The following is a 16,342-nucleotide window of genomic DNA, read 5'->3' as shown; positions in this document are numbered from 1 at the left end:
AATAAATGGAGTTTCATTGATTGCTGGGAAGCTTTGTTCATTTACACAAGCTGCGAATCTCGGCTGGTTCTTCTCTTGTCAGGAATTTCATGGCTTCTTTCAGTCCCCAGGAGATATTGAACCCGCAGAGACTGTTAGGACGCAGGGAAGTGTTGAGACTTCGGCTGCAAACAGGTTTGCTTAGGGAAGCCTTCCTCCTTGTGTAGACATCGTGGTGCTCCCGTGATCTCTCTGCAGGCGCTGGTGTTGAGCTGTGTGGCTGGAGTGTGTTTTCTGTTAACGTACTGAATCTCTCCACAGGGATTTTTCATCAGAGGCCATGGAGCTTTCGGCCAATGAGCTCAGCATTTATGACAAGCTGTCGGAGACGATTGATCTGGTGAGGCAGACTGGCCACCAGTGTGGAATGTCGGAAAAAGCCATTGAGAAATTCATCAAGCAGCTCTTGGAAAGAAATGAACCCCAAAGAGAACCTCCGCGGTACCCTATCTTAGTAGCTCTCTACAAGGTAAGATGTCTTTTGTGTGTGCATGGACCGTCTGAGGGTCAGAAGTTCTCCTTTTGCACCTGAGCCTTTTATTTCCCATTGCATTTTCTTGATGAATTTTTCTGAGTCCTTTATTTAGAAAGCTGTGAAACGTAGCTTCCTTCGTCACACGCACTGGTTTGAAAACAGAAAACAACTGACCAAGATTTGAAATTGCTCCTGTATGTTGAAAGTTTAACATGTCAGCACCTTTTTTTCCTTAAATTAGTAAAAAGTGAGGCTTTTGGATTGATTCTCTAGGCAAAGATTCCCAGTGTCAGCAGTCTCAGTGGAAACGTGAAGAAGGAAGGAGATCCTTGAAGTTTAGAGATGAATAATGAGGTGTTCCACGTTCTGTTTCTGACACTGTCACGAGCTTCTACCTGTGTTTATTCTCCATCTAGTCTATAAAGTAAACCTCTTGCCATGATGCTTGATACAAAAAAATGAGAGCCTTAACTAAATAACACTGTAAAACGCTTTGCAAAGCAACTGAAAGGATGCTGTTGTTAGGTAGGTTTGAAATGTTTGGTACAGGGATGAAAGCCTTCCCACTGGCATAATATTCAGTAATATTTTGGGATTATCTTTACAAAATCATCACAGTGGTTTCTATTTAGAAAGAAATCCAAGCTTTCTTCCTCTTGTTCTATAAAAAACTGTAAGATGAGGCAGCAGAACAGGAATCTAGAAGTTTGAACTTTCAGCTTCTGTTTTTGCTTTTGCTGTTGATTCACTTTGACTTTGGCCGGGGAGAGAAACGCGTCACGTCGTCTCTTTAAGGCTTATTTGGGATTCTGCTCTGGAGGAGGGAGCTGGTGCCAACTCTGCCAGAGTGTTTCGAGGCTTGACGGATGTTTGCAAAAAGCCTTGAAAACCTTGTGTAAGAGGTATGGCAGAAGCACAAGCTTTTGTTTGGTTAGGTAGGAGGAATCGGAAGTAGGTGATCCTCATTGCTCTGCTGCTGGATTATTTGCGGTGCTAAGGTATAAAGACAGAGTTGTGTGGCTTGGGTTTGAAGGCTGCTTAATTTGTCCTTGGATAGCCCTAACAATCAAACTGAGTAAGAATTCCCTGTACGTAAATAGCATCGCAATTAAACACGGAGCCACAGCAAGAGTGTTCTTCTTGCAGCACCCAGACACAGCCCTTTGATACCGGCCAGAAGGTGTGTCCTGTTCTGGAGACATATCGGCTCCCTGCAGTATAATTAATTATGTCTCTGTTGTCTGTCACAGGGTCTGCTGACACTGGGACTGGTCTTGCTGACTGTTTACTTCGTGATCCAGCCGTACAGCCCACTGCCGCCTGAAGCTCCGCTCTCCAGAGCCCATGCCTGGGGCTCCCTCATCGGTCACATCCGCCTTCTCTCTCTGCCTATTGCCAAGAAGTACATGCTGGAGAGTAAGGAAATGCTTTCTCTGCCTAGCAAGAAATACCAATTTAAATACCAGCCATGCGAATCATTTGAGTGTCTTGCTGGGCACTGAATAACAATTGTGTTACTGACATGGCACCATGGTTTTCTCTTTTTCCTACCACTGTACTTAAAAGTAGCATCCCAAATTCTAAGTAGGGCACTTTTCCTTCCATTCACTGAGGCTGAAGCACATTTTATCTCTAACGTCATCGTTTTGTTCTCACACATTTTCTATTCCTTGCTTTTAACACCTTGGGTTTTCTCTTCCACAAGAGTTCCCTTTCCTCTCAGAGTCTCTGCAGTTCTGAGGATCACACTGAGATAGCTGTGCTGGGTAAATGTCACCTTTTTTATCTTTTCTGAGCAAGCAGGCAAAACCAGTTTGTCAACCGAATCTTTATCTGTGAGTAAAGTGTAGAAACCTCAATATGTGACCCTACTTAAGGAAAACTACTTTTTACCAACTGGAGTACTGGGAAAGGACTGTGGACTTGAGAGCTAGGGTGTTTATAGCAGTTAACGTAACACTAAGGGCAACTTATGTGCGTGAGGAAGCTAGATAAGTGGCTCCCAAATGAGGTGGTCCCATCACAGGAGGGGAACGTAATAGATTTTCCGAGACTGGCATAATAGAAATGGAAAAGTTTGAACATTTCTCCTTCCCAGTTAATCATTTCCACTGATGTAGACTGGCAAATGGGTGTAAGCATGGCCTCTGCCTCTTTGATAAAACACAAAGACTGTCAGGAATGATAAAGCTATGAATTATTTTGGACACGGATGTGGCACAATGTTGATCGTCTGTTCGTTCACCGTAAAAACAAACTCCCGTATCCATGCCCTCGACGGGTTTATATTTAGCTTCAGCAGTTCATTGTCTCGAGGTTGTCTGTTCTGGCTCTGACCTCCCTGCCGTAGCTAAAAAGGGTGCCCTGAAATGCCAGCGCCGTTCTGCGTGTTCTCTGTGTGTCTCCCTCTCTTCCGCTGACACATGGGATTGCTGTTGATTGGGTTGGTAGGGGTGGGACGGGGTATCCCCCATTGTTCCTCTCCTTCCTTAAACACTGGAATCCCTCCCAGAGAGGAAAAAACAAAGGCGAGAAGATGGCTTTGATAGCCGCTTGGCAACAGTAGCCTGCTTATCTACCGTTGACGTGGGTTTGTGTGCACCCCTTTGCTTCTGTATGGATATGGAAACCAACGAGAACTTTAATACTCATATCTGTTCAATGAAATTCTGTTCAGAAAGTTGAAAGGTTCTTCCTTCAGATGCTGCAGGACCCCTTGGACAGGGAGAGCAAGGTTCCTAGGGAGAGGAGAAGCTTTGCAGGACAGAGGCTGCCTGAAATCATGAGTGTCTTGCTCTGAAGATAAGAGAAGGGGTGAGTCTGGGCTACTGATGAAGGGGGAGGAGATAGGGAACATCCAAAGGAGCAAGGGAAAGGGGACGGGAAGGGTGGATGGAGAGGAAGGACGTGAGGTTGTTGTTTCAATGCGTATAAAACCTCTCATGCCTCCATAAGTCTCGGAAATGTTCTGAAGCGATGAGCAATAGGGTGGGCAGCAAGCCAGCTCTGGTAAAAGGGTGGTAAGGAGGGAATGCGGCAGTTCCTGTGCTGTTTTTCCAACAGTATTAGGCTGTGGTGCAACCAAAGCGAGTCCCAGTTAACAGAGGTGCTGTGGATGGTTGGGGTAACTTTGATCTTGCTGCAGCAAAAGGAACTGGACTGGGCCCTGGGTATTTGAATGTGAGAGTGCAGCATCCAGCCTGAACCTTGGCTGAATTCCTTTGGGAATCCCTCGTGTCCTGGCGTCCTGGCAGGCAGCTGTGGCCCCTGGGACTGTCCAAGCAGCGCTGGTGTCACCTTCACGGCTTGCTGCTGACTGGACTGCGGTAAAGCCATCCAGCAGGGATCTGAAGAGGGAGTTTGGTGTGTTCTCCCAAGCTCTCTTTCAGCCCTGCCTTGTGCATGATGTAAAGTTTTGCCCTTAATTTTGGACTTATGGTCTGCTGAAGAGAAGGGGTAAAGATACAAGAAAGTTGGGCAGGGGCTGTTTATCACAGAGTGCAGGGATAGGACAAGGGGGAACGGTTTTTATATTTCAGAGGAAATTGAGATGAGATCTTAGGAAGAAACGTTTTCCTCTGAGGGTGGGGAGGCCCTGGCCCAGGTTGCTCAGAGAAGCAGTGACTGCCCCACCCCTGGAGGTGTTCAAGGCCAGCTTGGATGGGGCTTGGAGCAATCAGATCCGGTGCGAGGTGTCCCTGCCCATGACAGAAGGTGGAACTGGCTGGGCTTTGAGGTCCCTTCCCACCCAAACCATTCTGTTGTTCTATGATACAAATTGCTGTCCTGTTTGCTGATGTGAGCGCAAGGCTGGGATATCCTACAAGCAACTTCTCTGGTGCGTGCTGGCATAGAAGAAGCCTCATCCATGGAGACTGAGCAGCAGAGAAAAACCCTAACCAAGGGATTCAATGTACAGACTCCTTTTCCCTCTGCAGATCCTGGTAGATGAAAATTTTGAGGGGGCTGAGGATGAAACTTGGAGCTCTCTGTGCTCAGGCACCGGTTCAAACCCAGCTCGGGCTGTTCTTGTTGAAAGCCACCTGTTAGCAGTTTGGAGGCTGCCTTGGCCCACCGGCCGTGCTGGCAGCCTTCCCTCATCCACGCCGCCAAACTTGGTGCAGACAGAGCCCGGCCGTGGTGAGTGTGGGTGCATGGGTGGTCTGGTTTGCTTCCTCTGAGCCTGAAACCGCCTGGGCAGGCGGGAGCAGCCTGCCCGCGTGAGGATGCGGTCTGAGGCTATGCTCTTCCTCCTGAGCCTGCTTAGGGAGTTGTGGGCTTGAGGCAGTTTTCGTGTCTCCGGGATTGGAGGTTGGAGCCCAGTCTCCTGGTGGATGTGGGCTGAGCAGCCAGGTTTGTGTTGTAGAACAAGGGGAGCTCGGGTGCTTGGTTTCTGCTGAAAGCCAGAGCCCCATATTAGAGTGGTGGTGAGGTTTGGGGAGGAGCAGGAGTGCAGGATACTGCTCCCTCTGATTCAGTGTGACCTGCCTTCACCCTCACCTTCCTCTTTGTCCATTCTACCCCAAGAGCCGTGCCATAGATGACAAGGGCTGCCTGTCTGTTGATGGCTGTGGGTGGACTTTGGAGCGGCCGAGGTGAGGAACAGTGTCCGCAAAGCTCTCTTGCGTTAAGTTTGTAGGATGAGGTCCAAAGTAAATTTCCTTTTCCCCTGTCTCTCTGCTCTGTTGTTTGCCGGCTTTCTCCCCCAGATCAATTCCCATATTAAAACTGATGTTCCCACTCTTTGTTTCTTCAAAGCTGATTCTTAGACCCTTAGGTTTGGCATCTGTGCCTCTTTTTCAGCTGTTTTCCCAGGGCTAGGAACCAGGGTCTCTTCAGTTGGGGAAAAGCTCTGTGGAAATGTGGTTTGCATTTGCTCTTCCTGAGCTTGTGTTTATGCAGAGCTTGTGAAAGCCCCAGTGCTGGGTCACGCTGCTTGCTCCGGGCTGGGGGAAACGCCTCTCACCACCACGGCGTGCAGCTCTTGGCCAGGCAGATCAGCGCTTGCTGTAGCCCCAGGGAGGCAGTGGGTTTGCAGTTCTCCAGGCTTTACCTGCCGTGAGGAACACAGTGGATTTTGGGTGGGCATGTGGGTTAACTTGAGGGTTTGTAGCGTGGTTTGAAGGAGAAAGTAAGTCCTGCGTAACACGGATCGGTTTATCCTCTCTGACATAGACTGGGATGGACAAGTCCTCAGCAGAGTGAGTCGGTCAGTGCTGAACCGGCGCTTATCCAACAACGTGACAGTTTGCACCTTGTATTGATAAACAGGCATTTTTAATGACCTCAAAGAACTTTACTTCTAATAACGAGGCCCGGTCCTGACTGCCTGCACCCTACACAGTTGAAAATCGACTCATTCAGTACCTACTCGGCACCTAAAATCAGTCACAAGCCCACACGTAGCTCGGAAGAGGGATCCTGTGCAACTTACTCCCAGCTTGGAGAATATTCCTTGTGTTAAATAATCCTTTTTGCCTAGACTAGTAGGGCTGAAATCATGATTGTGGGGTTTATACATAATCTACTTTAGAGAAAGGAACCAGGAGCTTGGTTTAGGGAGCACCTGTCCCTGCCAGGTGCCAGAGCTGTTTGTTGGGACGGGTCACAGCAGGCTGGGTTAGTGGGAGAAGAGCGCAGCCTCTGGTTCTTGGATGGCCACCTTCAACTGAGCTGGAGCCTTGCCTTGGCACCTGGCCAGGGCCTGGCTTCTTCTACTCTTAACCCTTCACAGGCAGCCCACGATGGGCCAGCCGCATTTCTCTGCGTTCCTCACACTCCTCTCTTCCTCTCTTATTGTAGCCCTGAAGTGTGTTTTTATCCTTGGTGCAGCTCTGCGCAGAAGAGGAGCGTCCAGTGCACCTGCCTTACGCTAGGGTGGACTTTTTGCTTCTTGAGTACAACGTGAGCTGAGCACCTAAGTATTCAGGAGCCTTTCTCCATGGGTTTTGCAGCCCTGACCTGCTGGGTTTTTAACAACCTTCCAGTACCTGAAGGGGGCCACAAGAAAGCTGGGGAGAGACTGTTTCCAAGGGCATGTAGTGATAGGTCGAGAGGGAATGGCTTTAAATTGGACAGGGGCAGATTTAGGCTTGATATATGGAGGAATTTCTTCACTATGAGAGTGGTGAGGCCCTAGATCATGTTGCCCAGGGAAGTTGTGGCTGCCCCATCCCTGGAGGTGTTCAAGGCCAGGTTGGATGGGCCTTGGGCAGCCTGAGCCAGTGGGAGGTGTCCCTGCCCATGGCAGGGGGTTGGAACTGGATGATCTTTAAGGTCCCTTCCAACCTAAACCATCCTATGATGCAGGAGCCCAAGGAACACGGGCCTGCTCTGAGTGGAAAGCTTGCACAACAAGGCTGCTTGGGAGATAAAGCAGGATCTGATTTCTAACTTCTTGCTGCCTTCAGCGTGGCTTTCTCCTCTTGATCACAAAAGATCTCACTTTTTTTTACCCCTTAAGCAAAGTCAAACTAGTTTGCTCTTGTGTTTATGATATTGTCACGCAATCTCTCCAGAGACTGGAACGTTCTGAGGTAGATGTGAGCATGATGTGGGTTGCGGCACTGTGCCGGGCTCCTTCCTCTCGCCACGCAGCCGCCGGTTTATCTGATCTTTTTTGTGTGTGTATATAAACAACCTCTTTATAATATAACCTGAGAGTGACCAACAGACACGTGCATGGGCTCATTCAAAGGCAGAAAAAAAGGCTGACTGTGCAGTGCAAGGTGGTGCCAAGCTGGTTTCATGTACTACTTTGGCCTCTGCTCAGCCAGTGGACTGTTTATTTGGTTTTGCTGACAGTAAATTAAATCCCAATTGTTGTGGTAATCCAGAACATGAAAATCTCTTCCTTTTGCTTATATGTTTTGATGCCTCCAGAATTTCTTATTTCCTCATTTGCAGAGCAAATGAATTCTTGCTTTGGGTTTGCTCCCCTGAAAGAGTGTGGTTGTGCCCTTTGTGGCCTGTGCAGAGGCATTTAGCAGCCTAGCAGAACACTGCCGGCCCTGGGGACACAGGCACGTCAAACCTTTTACAGGCTGAAGCCACTGTCGGGCAAGTGGCAGCAACTGGGAGGGATTTGTTTTGAAAGTACTTTGTTCCTGCAAACCAGAGCACCACAAGTTGCCTTCTAGGACAAATAACCAGAGGTGCAGGCTGGGGTGGACTATCATAGAATGGTTTGAGCTGGAAGGGACCTCAAAGCCCACCTAGTTCCACTCCCTGCCATGGGCAGGGACACCTCCCACTGGATCAGGGGCTCCAAGACCCATCCAACCTGGCCTGGAACCCCTCCAGGGATGGGGCAGCCACCACTGCTCTGGGCAACCACGGCCTCCTCACCCTCACAGGAAAACATTTCTTCCCAAGATCTCATCTCAATCTCCCCTCTTGCAGCTGAAAATCATCCCCAACTCATCCTATCCCTGCACTCCTTGATCCAGCGCCCCTCCCCAGCTTTCCTGGAGCCCCTTTCAGCACTGGAAGCTGCTCTAAGGTCACCCCAGAGCCTTCTTTTCTCCAGGCTGAACACCCCCAACTCTCTCAGCCTGTCCTCATACAGGAGGTTCTCCAGCCCTCAGATCATCTCCATGGCCTCCTCTGGACTCGCTCCAACAGGTCCATGTCCTTCCTGTGCTGAGGGCTTCAGAATTGAACACAGGGCTGCAGGACTTTGAAGCCTTTCTTGACAGTGTGGTCCCTGCCTTCAGTTTCCCAGATTATAGGTGCACATTTCTCCTGGAAATAATGCTCTTTTACCCCAGCGGACTGTGAGTTCCTCTTGGGGCAGGCTGAGCAGACTTGATTTCACAATGTCTCGTTGGATCAAAATCATTGTTGTGCTTTGCTAGAGATTGACTAATCCTTTTTCGGTCGTTTGACCAGCCGTTACCCATTAGCGAAATGAATGAGTAGTTCTTAGAGCTGTTGACTTCTTACCCAGAACAAAAATAAGTGTTTCTTGATGGTTTTATTTGTAGCTGCTATTTTGTTGCTCGCTGTTCCTCAAAATGCTATGAACCAAACTGGGAGGTATTTTCTTCTCCTGGAATCGTACGTTCAGTATACTTGGAGCTACAAAAAAGTTTAGTGTAAGGAAGAGGTGAGGATCTTGTGCTGAACAGGGACCCTCTTCGTAGTACGTATTTAAACCCCCACTATGATGCCTTCCTCAATCAGGGCTTCCACACTGCAATTAATAAACACTCCTTATGATTCCTCTCTGACTTGAAAAACCATCCGTTTAGCCTGACTTTGATGTGACTTTATAAATGCTGAAATTAATTTTTATCCTGGTGAAAAATTTCAGCAAGGTTGGAGCTTGGGAAACGCTGCTTTTGCAACACAACGCTCTGAATGTCTCCTCTGAACTGTGCCCCACAGAGCTCTGAATTTCTGTGTAAAGTAAGAATGGTTTTACTCGTGTCATAGGCAGTGATTATGAATTGACATCTGTAAATTGCTTTGAGTTTTTAAATCTGGTTTTATCTTTCTGTAAGGGCTGGGAAAGGGGGCATGGTGACAAGCACATAGTCCATCCTGCTGCAGTGACATAGTACAAGTAAGATGCTATTGACTTGAGGAGGCTGGTACCTATCACTCTGCCGTGGTCCCAGCGCGACAAGGCGTGTCTCGGGAGCAAGAACAGCCTGGCCTGTGTGTTCTTTGGCTGTCAAAGCAATAACAGGACGTTATGAGCTGCAATTTTACTTTGAATTTAAGGGCTAGACCTCGCAAATCCCTGTCCTTAAAATAATAGGAAACAGCGCTGTAAAATCCAGCATCTGGAAACTTGGTATTTCCAACTGGAGGGAGAACTGTAGCCCTTCTGTGGTGGTAGTAGTTGGACTTCAGAGCATTGAGGATCTCATGGCCCCTTCATCCCTGGGAATCTTACAGGTGGGATGGACTGCCTCTTAAGAAACTCAGCCCTGTGTCAGCCATAAGAACGAGCTTGTAGTGGGCTTTTGCTGTGAAAATGAACAGAGGAGGTGAATATCGCATAGGGGGGTTGCAAGGGGTCCCTTTGGCCGAGGGGAAGGTATGGTTGCGGACAGCAGATGGGAGGCTGAGGTCTCAGTCTTTTCCTTTGAAGGGTCTCTTCAGATCCACCTTGAAAAACTCCCCAGCTTTTACAAATGTGCAGCTGTGGGGAGACCTTGTAAAAGTGGAGATCAGCAGCTTCTCGGTGTAGCACACAGGAACAAGGCTGAAGCTGTCAGTGCAGTGCCATAAATGAGTCACTGCCTTGGGCCTGGGTGAGTCCACCCTCATCCCAAGCTGACGTTTGAATTGGCCAGCGCAGAGTTGGTCATGCTGTTTGAGAGCCCTGAGGTTTACCTGCTCAACCTGAAAGTATTTGTATAGTTCTTGATGGTGTGTTGGGTCCTGTGAGGGACAGTCCAAAAATGTTGTGGGTGTTCATAGAATCATAGAATCACCAGGTTGGAAAAAACGTCTTGGATCATTGAGTCCAACTGTTCCTCTCTGCCACTAAACCATGTCCCTGAGCACCTCGTCTACCCGACTTTTAAACACCTCCTGGGATGGGGACTCCACCCCCTCCCTGGGCAGCCTCTGACAGTGCCGAATGACACTTTCTGTGAAAAATTTCTTTCTGATATCCAGTCTGACCCTCCTCCGGCACAGCTTGAGGCCATTCCCCCTTGTCCTGTCCCCTGTCACTGGGGAGAAGAGCCCAGCTCCCTCCTCTCTCCAACCTCCTTTCCGGTAGTTGTAGAGAGCAATAAGGTCTCCCCTCAGCCTCCTCTTCTCCAGGCTAAACAACCCCAGGTCCCTCAGCTGCTCCTCATCAGTCTTGTTCTCCAGTCCCTTCTGCAGCTTTGTTGCTCTTCTCTGGACACACTCCAGAGCCTCAACATCCTTCTTGGAGTGAGGGGCCCGGAACTGAACACAGGATTCCAGGTGTGGTCTCCCCACAGTGCTGAGTCCAGGGGCAGAATCCGCGCCCTGGCCCTGCTGGCTACGCCGGGTCTGACACAAGCCAGGATGCCATTGGCCTTCTTGGCCACCTGGGCACACCGCTGGCTCATGTTCAGTTGCTGTCAATCAACACCTCCAGGTCCTTCTCCTCCGTGCAGCTCTCCAGCCACTCTTCCCCTAGTCTGTAAAATGTGTTCATGAGCATTTGCAGTTAGGTTTGTGCAAGGGGCCTATGAAAGGACAGAGCGATGTCTAGTGAATATTGAGTGCGCAGGACAGTCTTTCTGGAGAGCCCCGAGTTCATCCAAGGCTTGCCAAAGCTCCTTGACCACTCCTAGCACTGCTCCCTAGTGAGGTGTGTGGTGGGACTGGGCAATAGTGACATCCTCAGGAAAGAGGGCTTGGGCATTTGGAACCAACTTTTGCTGATTGCTAATGCTTGGTGCATGAGACAGTCATCTGGGGAGCTTGCGTCTAGTTATCATGGGTGACAGCAGCAACAAATTGTAAGGACACAAGTCCTGGAGGGGACTGTGAAGTCTTGGAGGTGTCTCTCTTCCCCGGGACCAGACTTTTCTGGGCAGACCTGGCTGTCGCTTGCCTCCTAGAGACTTATTCAACCTTGCAGTGCTCGGTACTGGGGAGGAAACCAGCTTGGTGCAACTCTACATGCAGGAGATTTTACGTTTTCAACACTTCATTAGGGTCGGGAGCAGCCCTTGGCTCTTTGTCTTGCTAGAGCAAAAGGTCCCCCTGCTGCAGGGCTTCCCTTCGAACCTGCTGCAGGAGCAGACTGATATTTCGCTCTCCATATGGTCCCTAAAGAGACTGGAGCTGTTGCTGAGATCCTGCTCTCAGATCTATGTGGGCAAGTTTCCATACGTTTTATTGCTTCGCTGCAATGGGCAGAAGCAGAGCCAGGTCTTCTCAGTAACCTCTGATCGTCCCCACCCAGCATCTCTGGGGCTGTGCACACACACCCCTCCGTAGTGCTGGGGACGGCCAAAAAATTTGGGAGATCCTCTGGGAAAATGGCCAAGGAGGGCGGAGTGCTCATCTTAAATTGATGATAAGTTGAAAATTATTTTTCTGCATAGTGGAACGTACAGTCATAAACTCCTAGCATTAATCATAGATGTGGTTTAAGGAGAATTGTTCTCTCTTTGTACTGCATTAGCAGCTGGAAGTCCCCAGCCCTGGAGTTATCCTGACCCAGAGGTGGAGACAGCTCTTGTTCAGGAGAGCTAATAAAGCATAAAAGCAAATGTTAGCTGGATGTGACTGATGGGCAACTGAGGTTCTGCTTAATCATAGAATCATAGAATAGTTAGTGTTGGAAGGGACCTTAAAGATCATCCAGTTCCAAACCCCTGCCATGGGCAGGGACACCTCCCACTGGCTCAGGGGCTCCAAGGCCCATCCAACCTGGCCTGGAACACCTCCAGGGATGGGGCAGCCACAGCTTCCCTGGGCAACCTGGGCCAGGGCCTCACCACCCTCATGGTGAAGAAATTCCTCCTTATGTCTAGTGTAAATCTGCCCCTCTCCAGTTTATACCCGTTCCCCCACGTCCTGTCACCCCAAGCCTTTATGAACAGCTCCTCTCCGGCTTTCTTGAAGGCCACTTTCAGGTACTGGCAGTTCACTCTAAAATCTCCTCTGAGCCTTCTCTCCTCCAGGCTGAACAAGTCCAACTCTCTCAGCCTGTCCTCCTATGGAAGGTGCTCCAGCCCTCTGATCGTTGTTGTAGCCTCCTCTGGACCCGTTCCAACAGCTCCATAACCTTCTTACGTTGAGGTTTCCAGAACTGGACACAACACTCCAGATGAGGTCTCACAAGAGAGGAATAGGGGGGTAGAAATACTTCCCTCGCCCCGCTGGCCACGCTGCTTTGGATGCAGCTCAGGATACAGTTAATGAACTGGAGGCTGCTCCTCAGAGAGTGGTGAGAAGGCACAAGTGCAGAGGAGAGGTTGGTTGGGACTGGCCCGCTCTTCTGTGGTGTAATGGATGGTTGTACGTGTCAGCACTACAGCTGCTTTCCTGCGCTCAGATCCGCAGGGATAGCTGCACACGCCCAGCACTTTAACGTCTGGCTGTGAGTGGATGGGACCATCGTGTGACGGTTGCGCTGGGATGAGGAGTGCATCTTTCTTTTCGATCTCCGAGCAGACTGTGTGTGCGCGCAGACAGCGTGCTTGACTTAAACCAAAATAATCCCCCAGGGTGTCTGGGCAGGGTGATAATGTAAAAGGAATGCAGGGAGGGTAATCGAAGAGAGAATAAGCATCCTCGGTAAAACTCCCGCTGTGATCCCCAGTGTGCCGTTGCATGCCCTCTCCGCTGCTCGAGATCTCTTCTTCCTCCCTCCCTGGGAAGGGCAGGCGCTGCTCGCTGCCCGTACTTGTCATGCCAGTCACACGTGTGCTGGTGCACAGCCTAACACCCTCAACAATAAATCTGAAAGATTAATTACCCCCCAAAAAAAAAAAAAAAAAGCCTCACAACCACACTTGCAGCATTTCAAATGCCTCTCAACCGCTTGCGTTATTCATGGCGAAAAGAAATAAACCCCTGAATCCCGCAATTGAGAATGCAAATAGCCCAGCCCAGCTCAAAGAAGGACTCAAGCTCTGTACTGTCAAGCTGATTAGCATCTGGTTAAGGGGGGCACTGCCCTGGGCCCAGAGAGAAAATTTGGGGACCTCTGTGCTTAACTCTTTGGGATGAGGTTTCTAAGTTTTGGCCCAGAAAGAAATTATAACATTGCTGCTCCCTGCATGATGAGAGACAGCACGATAGGTTTTCTTCTTCTCTTCATGGTGACTGCCCTTCCTCTGGTGAGATCTGTCAGCCTTTTGTTTTCTGTCACTGACCAGCTGGTTTTTGTGAGTTGAGGGGTTTTTTTGTTGTTGTTGTAAACCTGGAGCTTTCTACAGGCAGCGAAACAAAGATTTTCTTTTTTCTCTCTTGTGAGCAGGGAGGGAAAGTGCGTTGGAGCAGTTTCTCATGGGAGCAGGACTTCTGCTTGCAATAAGGATTTTACACTTTGTTTTGCCTTTCTACCCCTTTCCCTGAAAGCGGCGTAGATGCGTCTTCCAGAAAGACTAGGAATTATATCCTGGTCCCTTTCAGTTCATATCCCAGCAGTAGGGGGGGAAGTGCAGCATTTGAGAGTTAACTGGAGAAACTTAAAGAGGAAAAAGGCAAAATTAATCCCAATCTGCTCCTAGATGTTATGTCCCAATGAACCCAAATCCTCTATAACGTTCCTGTCTGTCTGTTGCAGATGTCGGAGGGAAAAATAGAGCAAGAGCTTTCCTACTAAGTGCTGTTCATCAGTCATGATCCGTGTGCAGGAGGGTGTGCATGGTTGGAAATGGTGATGGCAGTTGCAGGCAGCCTACGCGTGGCTTTTTTTCCCCCTGAAAAACTGCTCTGCATCCTTGTTTCCTAACTTTATTTTTCGGACAGACTTCACTCTCTCTTCTTTCTCCTCTTTCCCATCCACTCCATCTCCCGACTGGGTGACCCACAGCAATGTCCAGGAGACAGGCGCTGGTTTGACACGTGCTGACACCAAACAGGACGGGTGGGTCTGTCCTGGGATCAGATCTCTGGGCATTTTGTGTAAGGTGTGTTCCAGGCCGTGGGTTTTTCCTAACCTACCCCAACAGATCAGGTGTTTGAGTGTGTTTGCTGCTATTACCCGAGTTCAACAGCTCCTCGTTGCATTAAAGCTGCAGAACCAGCGCTGTCACCGCCACTGTGTCCTTTTAGTGTGGCAGCTGCTGCTGCAGATCCTTTAGCTTAGAAATACGTGGGGTATTTAGCACTATCAGCTCTTGTCCTGTTCATTCAGTGCTGCAACAGATCTTTTCTGTTAATACTTACTTTTTTGTGCTGGAAGGGCTGTTAAGTTGGAGAAGGGAAGCAGGATATAGGCATCAAGTAATGCTTTGCTGTAAAAACTGAGTTTTTGAAGATGTAAACATGCAGTGTTCATTTTAGATCAGTTCAGCCGGTCGTGGTGTAACTAGAATTTAAAATGGATGCAGCTGTGGTCCAGGGCTTCCTCGTGCTGGGACTTCCCTCATTTCATCTTCAAGTCAATGTACAGGATGAAACGGCAGCAGCGTGGCTTGGTGAAATCCCATGTTTCCCAGCACCTTCTGCACATCAGAGACTGCGCAAACTTTGCCTGGGACAGAGTATTTCTTAATTAACACAGAGATAAAGGGTAAGGAAGTCATTTCAGGGATATCTTAGCAGGACTCACAGCACCAGTGTTAACCATATTAGAGTTTCTCTTTTCAACCTGCGTGTTTTTTGTCATCTTCTGTGTGTCTCCTTGATAACGTGTGGATTGCTCTTTCGCTTGCGGACTTGTTTCAGTTAATCGCACTGTATAATAGTGATTGTTGTCCTTCTGTTGATACGAAAGGGTAGCTCAGCCTGTGTGCTTCATACACACAGAGAAGTGGAATTTCCATAAAGCTCTCCCATTTCTCACAACCCTGAGCCATGTCACCAAATTCTTCAGCCTGTGCTGGAAACGTCCTGTGATGAGTTCTCTGCCCTTGAGAAAGCTGCTCTTTTTCAGTATCTTACAGTGGTTGGAAGCTATAAGAAATCTCAGCGTTTCATGCTAGGGATAATGAGTTTGTCATCCAATCTGTCTCCTTTCCATTTCATTTTCGGTCCTATTAAACACATTTCTGTTGTTTCTTCCCAAGAATGCCAGGACTGGTGGGCAGCAGGTTGCAGACAGAACGCTTCTACACTTCCCACAAACTGCACAGTCTGTTCTGCTGTGAAAAGCCTTCCGATAGTGACAGACTTCAGAGAACTATCAGAAAAGCTCCAGAGGTCTCAGCCTTTTCTAGTCAAGGTAACACATGGATTTCTGAGGCTGGATGATGAGTCCAAACTTTTGAATTGCACCAGCCAAAGACCTTGCTCAGTTTTTTTAACCACAAACCGCTGATTGAGGTAGAACATGCATCTAAGATGCCATTTAGCCCCAGTTTAAAGATTTCAGGGACTGAGGAGCTCACTGTGTCCTTAGCAAGTCGTTCCTCTGACTGACTATCATTATGGTTGGAAACTTAGCAATCTAGGTGGCTACTACTGTTGCATGTTCTTTGGAAGGGTGGAAATAGGAGAGGGGGAAAACCCTGACCCCCCAGTTGCACAGCTTTGATCTTTGTTTTGTGTCGTTTAAGACAGGGCAGCATCTCTCCTATGAAGAACTGAAGCATTTTCAGTCCCAGGATCCAGATCTAGCAGAGGTTATAATAGAAGAAAACTCAGCTGAAGTGTGGAGCTGCCCGTTTTTCTTCCCCTGGTGAGTCACAGACAAAACATGGTAGGTGTATACAGCCCTTCATCGGGGTGCCCAGGCGTTTTGCTGATTTGAATTACCGGGAGCTTACAAATAGCCCTTTAAATGGAGGGAAGGGGAACAGGAGTGGATTACAGGCTTCTCTTTGCCTGCTGGCACTGATTTAATCCAAGCAGGAGACTTCTACACTAAAAATGAGGCGTTGTGGCTGTTGCTCCTCTTACAAGACAAAAATACCCCAGTGATTGCTCAGTCTTGTTCTTCAGGCTATACATCAGTCCTCTGCGCTATGGTCTGATCACCTGAGGAGACCTATTTACAATTGTAATCACCTCTGTCTGTTCGGTGGAAATCCTCCACCGTTCGTGTGGACTGAGAAGAGGTGCCATGACTTTTGCAAAACGCTGAGAGTTAACGAAACACTAAGGGATCCTGCAATTTGTCTGGTCTCATGCAGGAAGAGTGGCCTACGCTAATCCTGGCCCTTTGTCGGCTGTGCTAAAGCCTTTAGCGTGGCTACAAGACATTGGAACCAT

General features: G+C 48.8%; 1 protein-coding gene across 3 annotated transcripts in view; it reads left to right on the top strand.

The window, feature by feature from the left end:
* The window catches only part of C24H6orf89 (chromosome 24 C6orf89 homolog), a 28,004-nt gene that overhangs the window by 5,167 nt on the left and 6,495 nt on the right, over positions 1-16,342 (top strand). For all 3 annotated transcript variants that reach the window (XM_054087939.1, XM_054087940.1, XM_054087938.1), the window contains exons 2-5: positions 301-508; positions 1,765-1,930; positions 15,199-15,353; positions 15,688-15,809. In XM_054087939.1, the coding sequence (XP_053943914.1) occupies positions 320-508; positions 1,765-1,930; positions 15,199-15,353; positions 15,688-15,809 (632 nt within the window). In that variant the 5' untranslated portion in view covers positions 301-319. The remainder of the gene's footprint in view (positions 1-300; positions 509-1,764; positions 1,931-15,198; positions 15,354-15,687; positions 15,810-16,342) is intronic.

Source organism: Cuculus canorus, chromosome 24 (assembly GCF_017976375.1).
Source record: "Cuculus canorus isolate bCucCan1 chromosome 24, bCucCan1.pri, whole genome shotgun sequence".
Taxonomy (NCBI): domain Eukaryota; kingdom Metazoa; phylum Chordata; class Aves; order Cuculiformes; family Cuculidae; genus Cuculus; species Cuculus canorus.
This window is presented reverse-complemented; position numbering and strand designations above follow the sequence as displayed.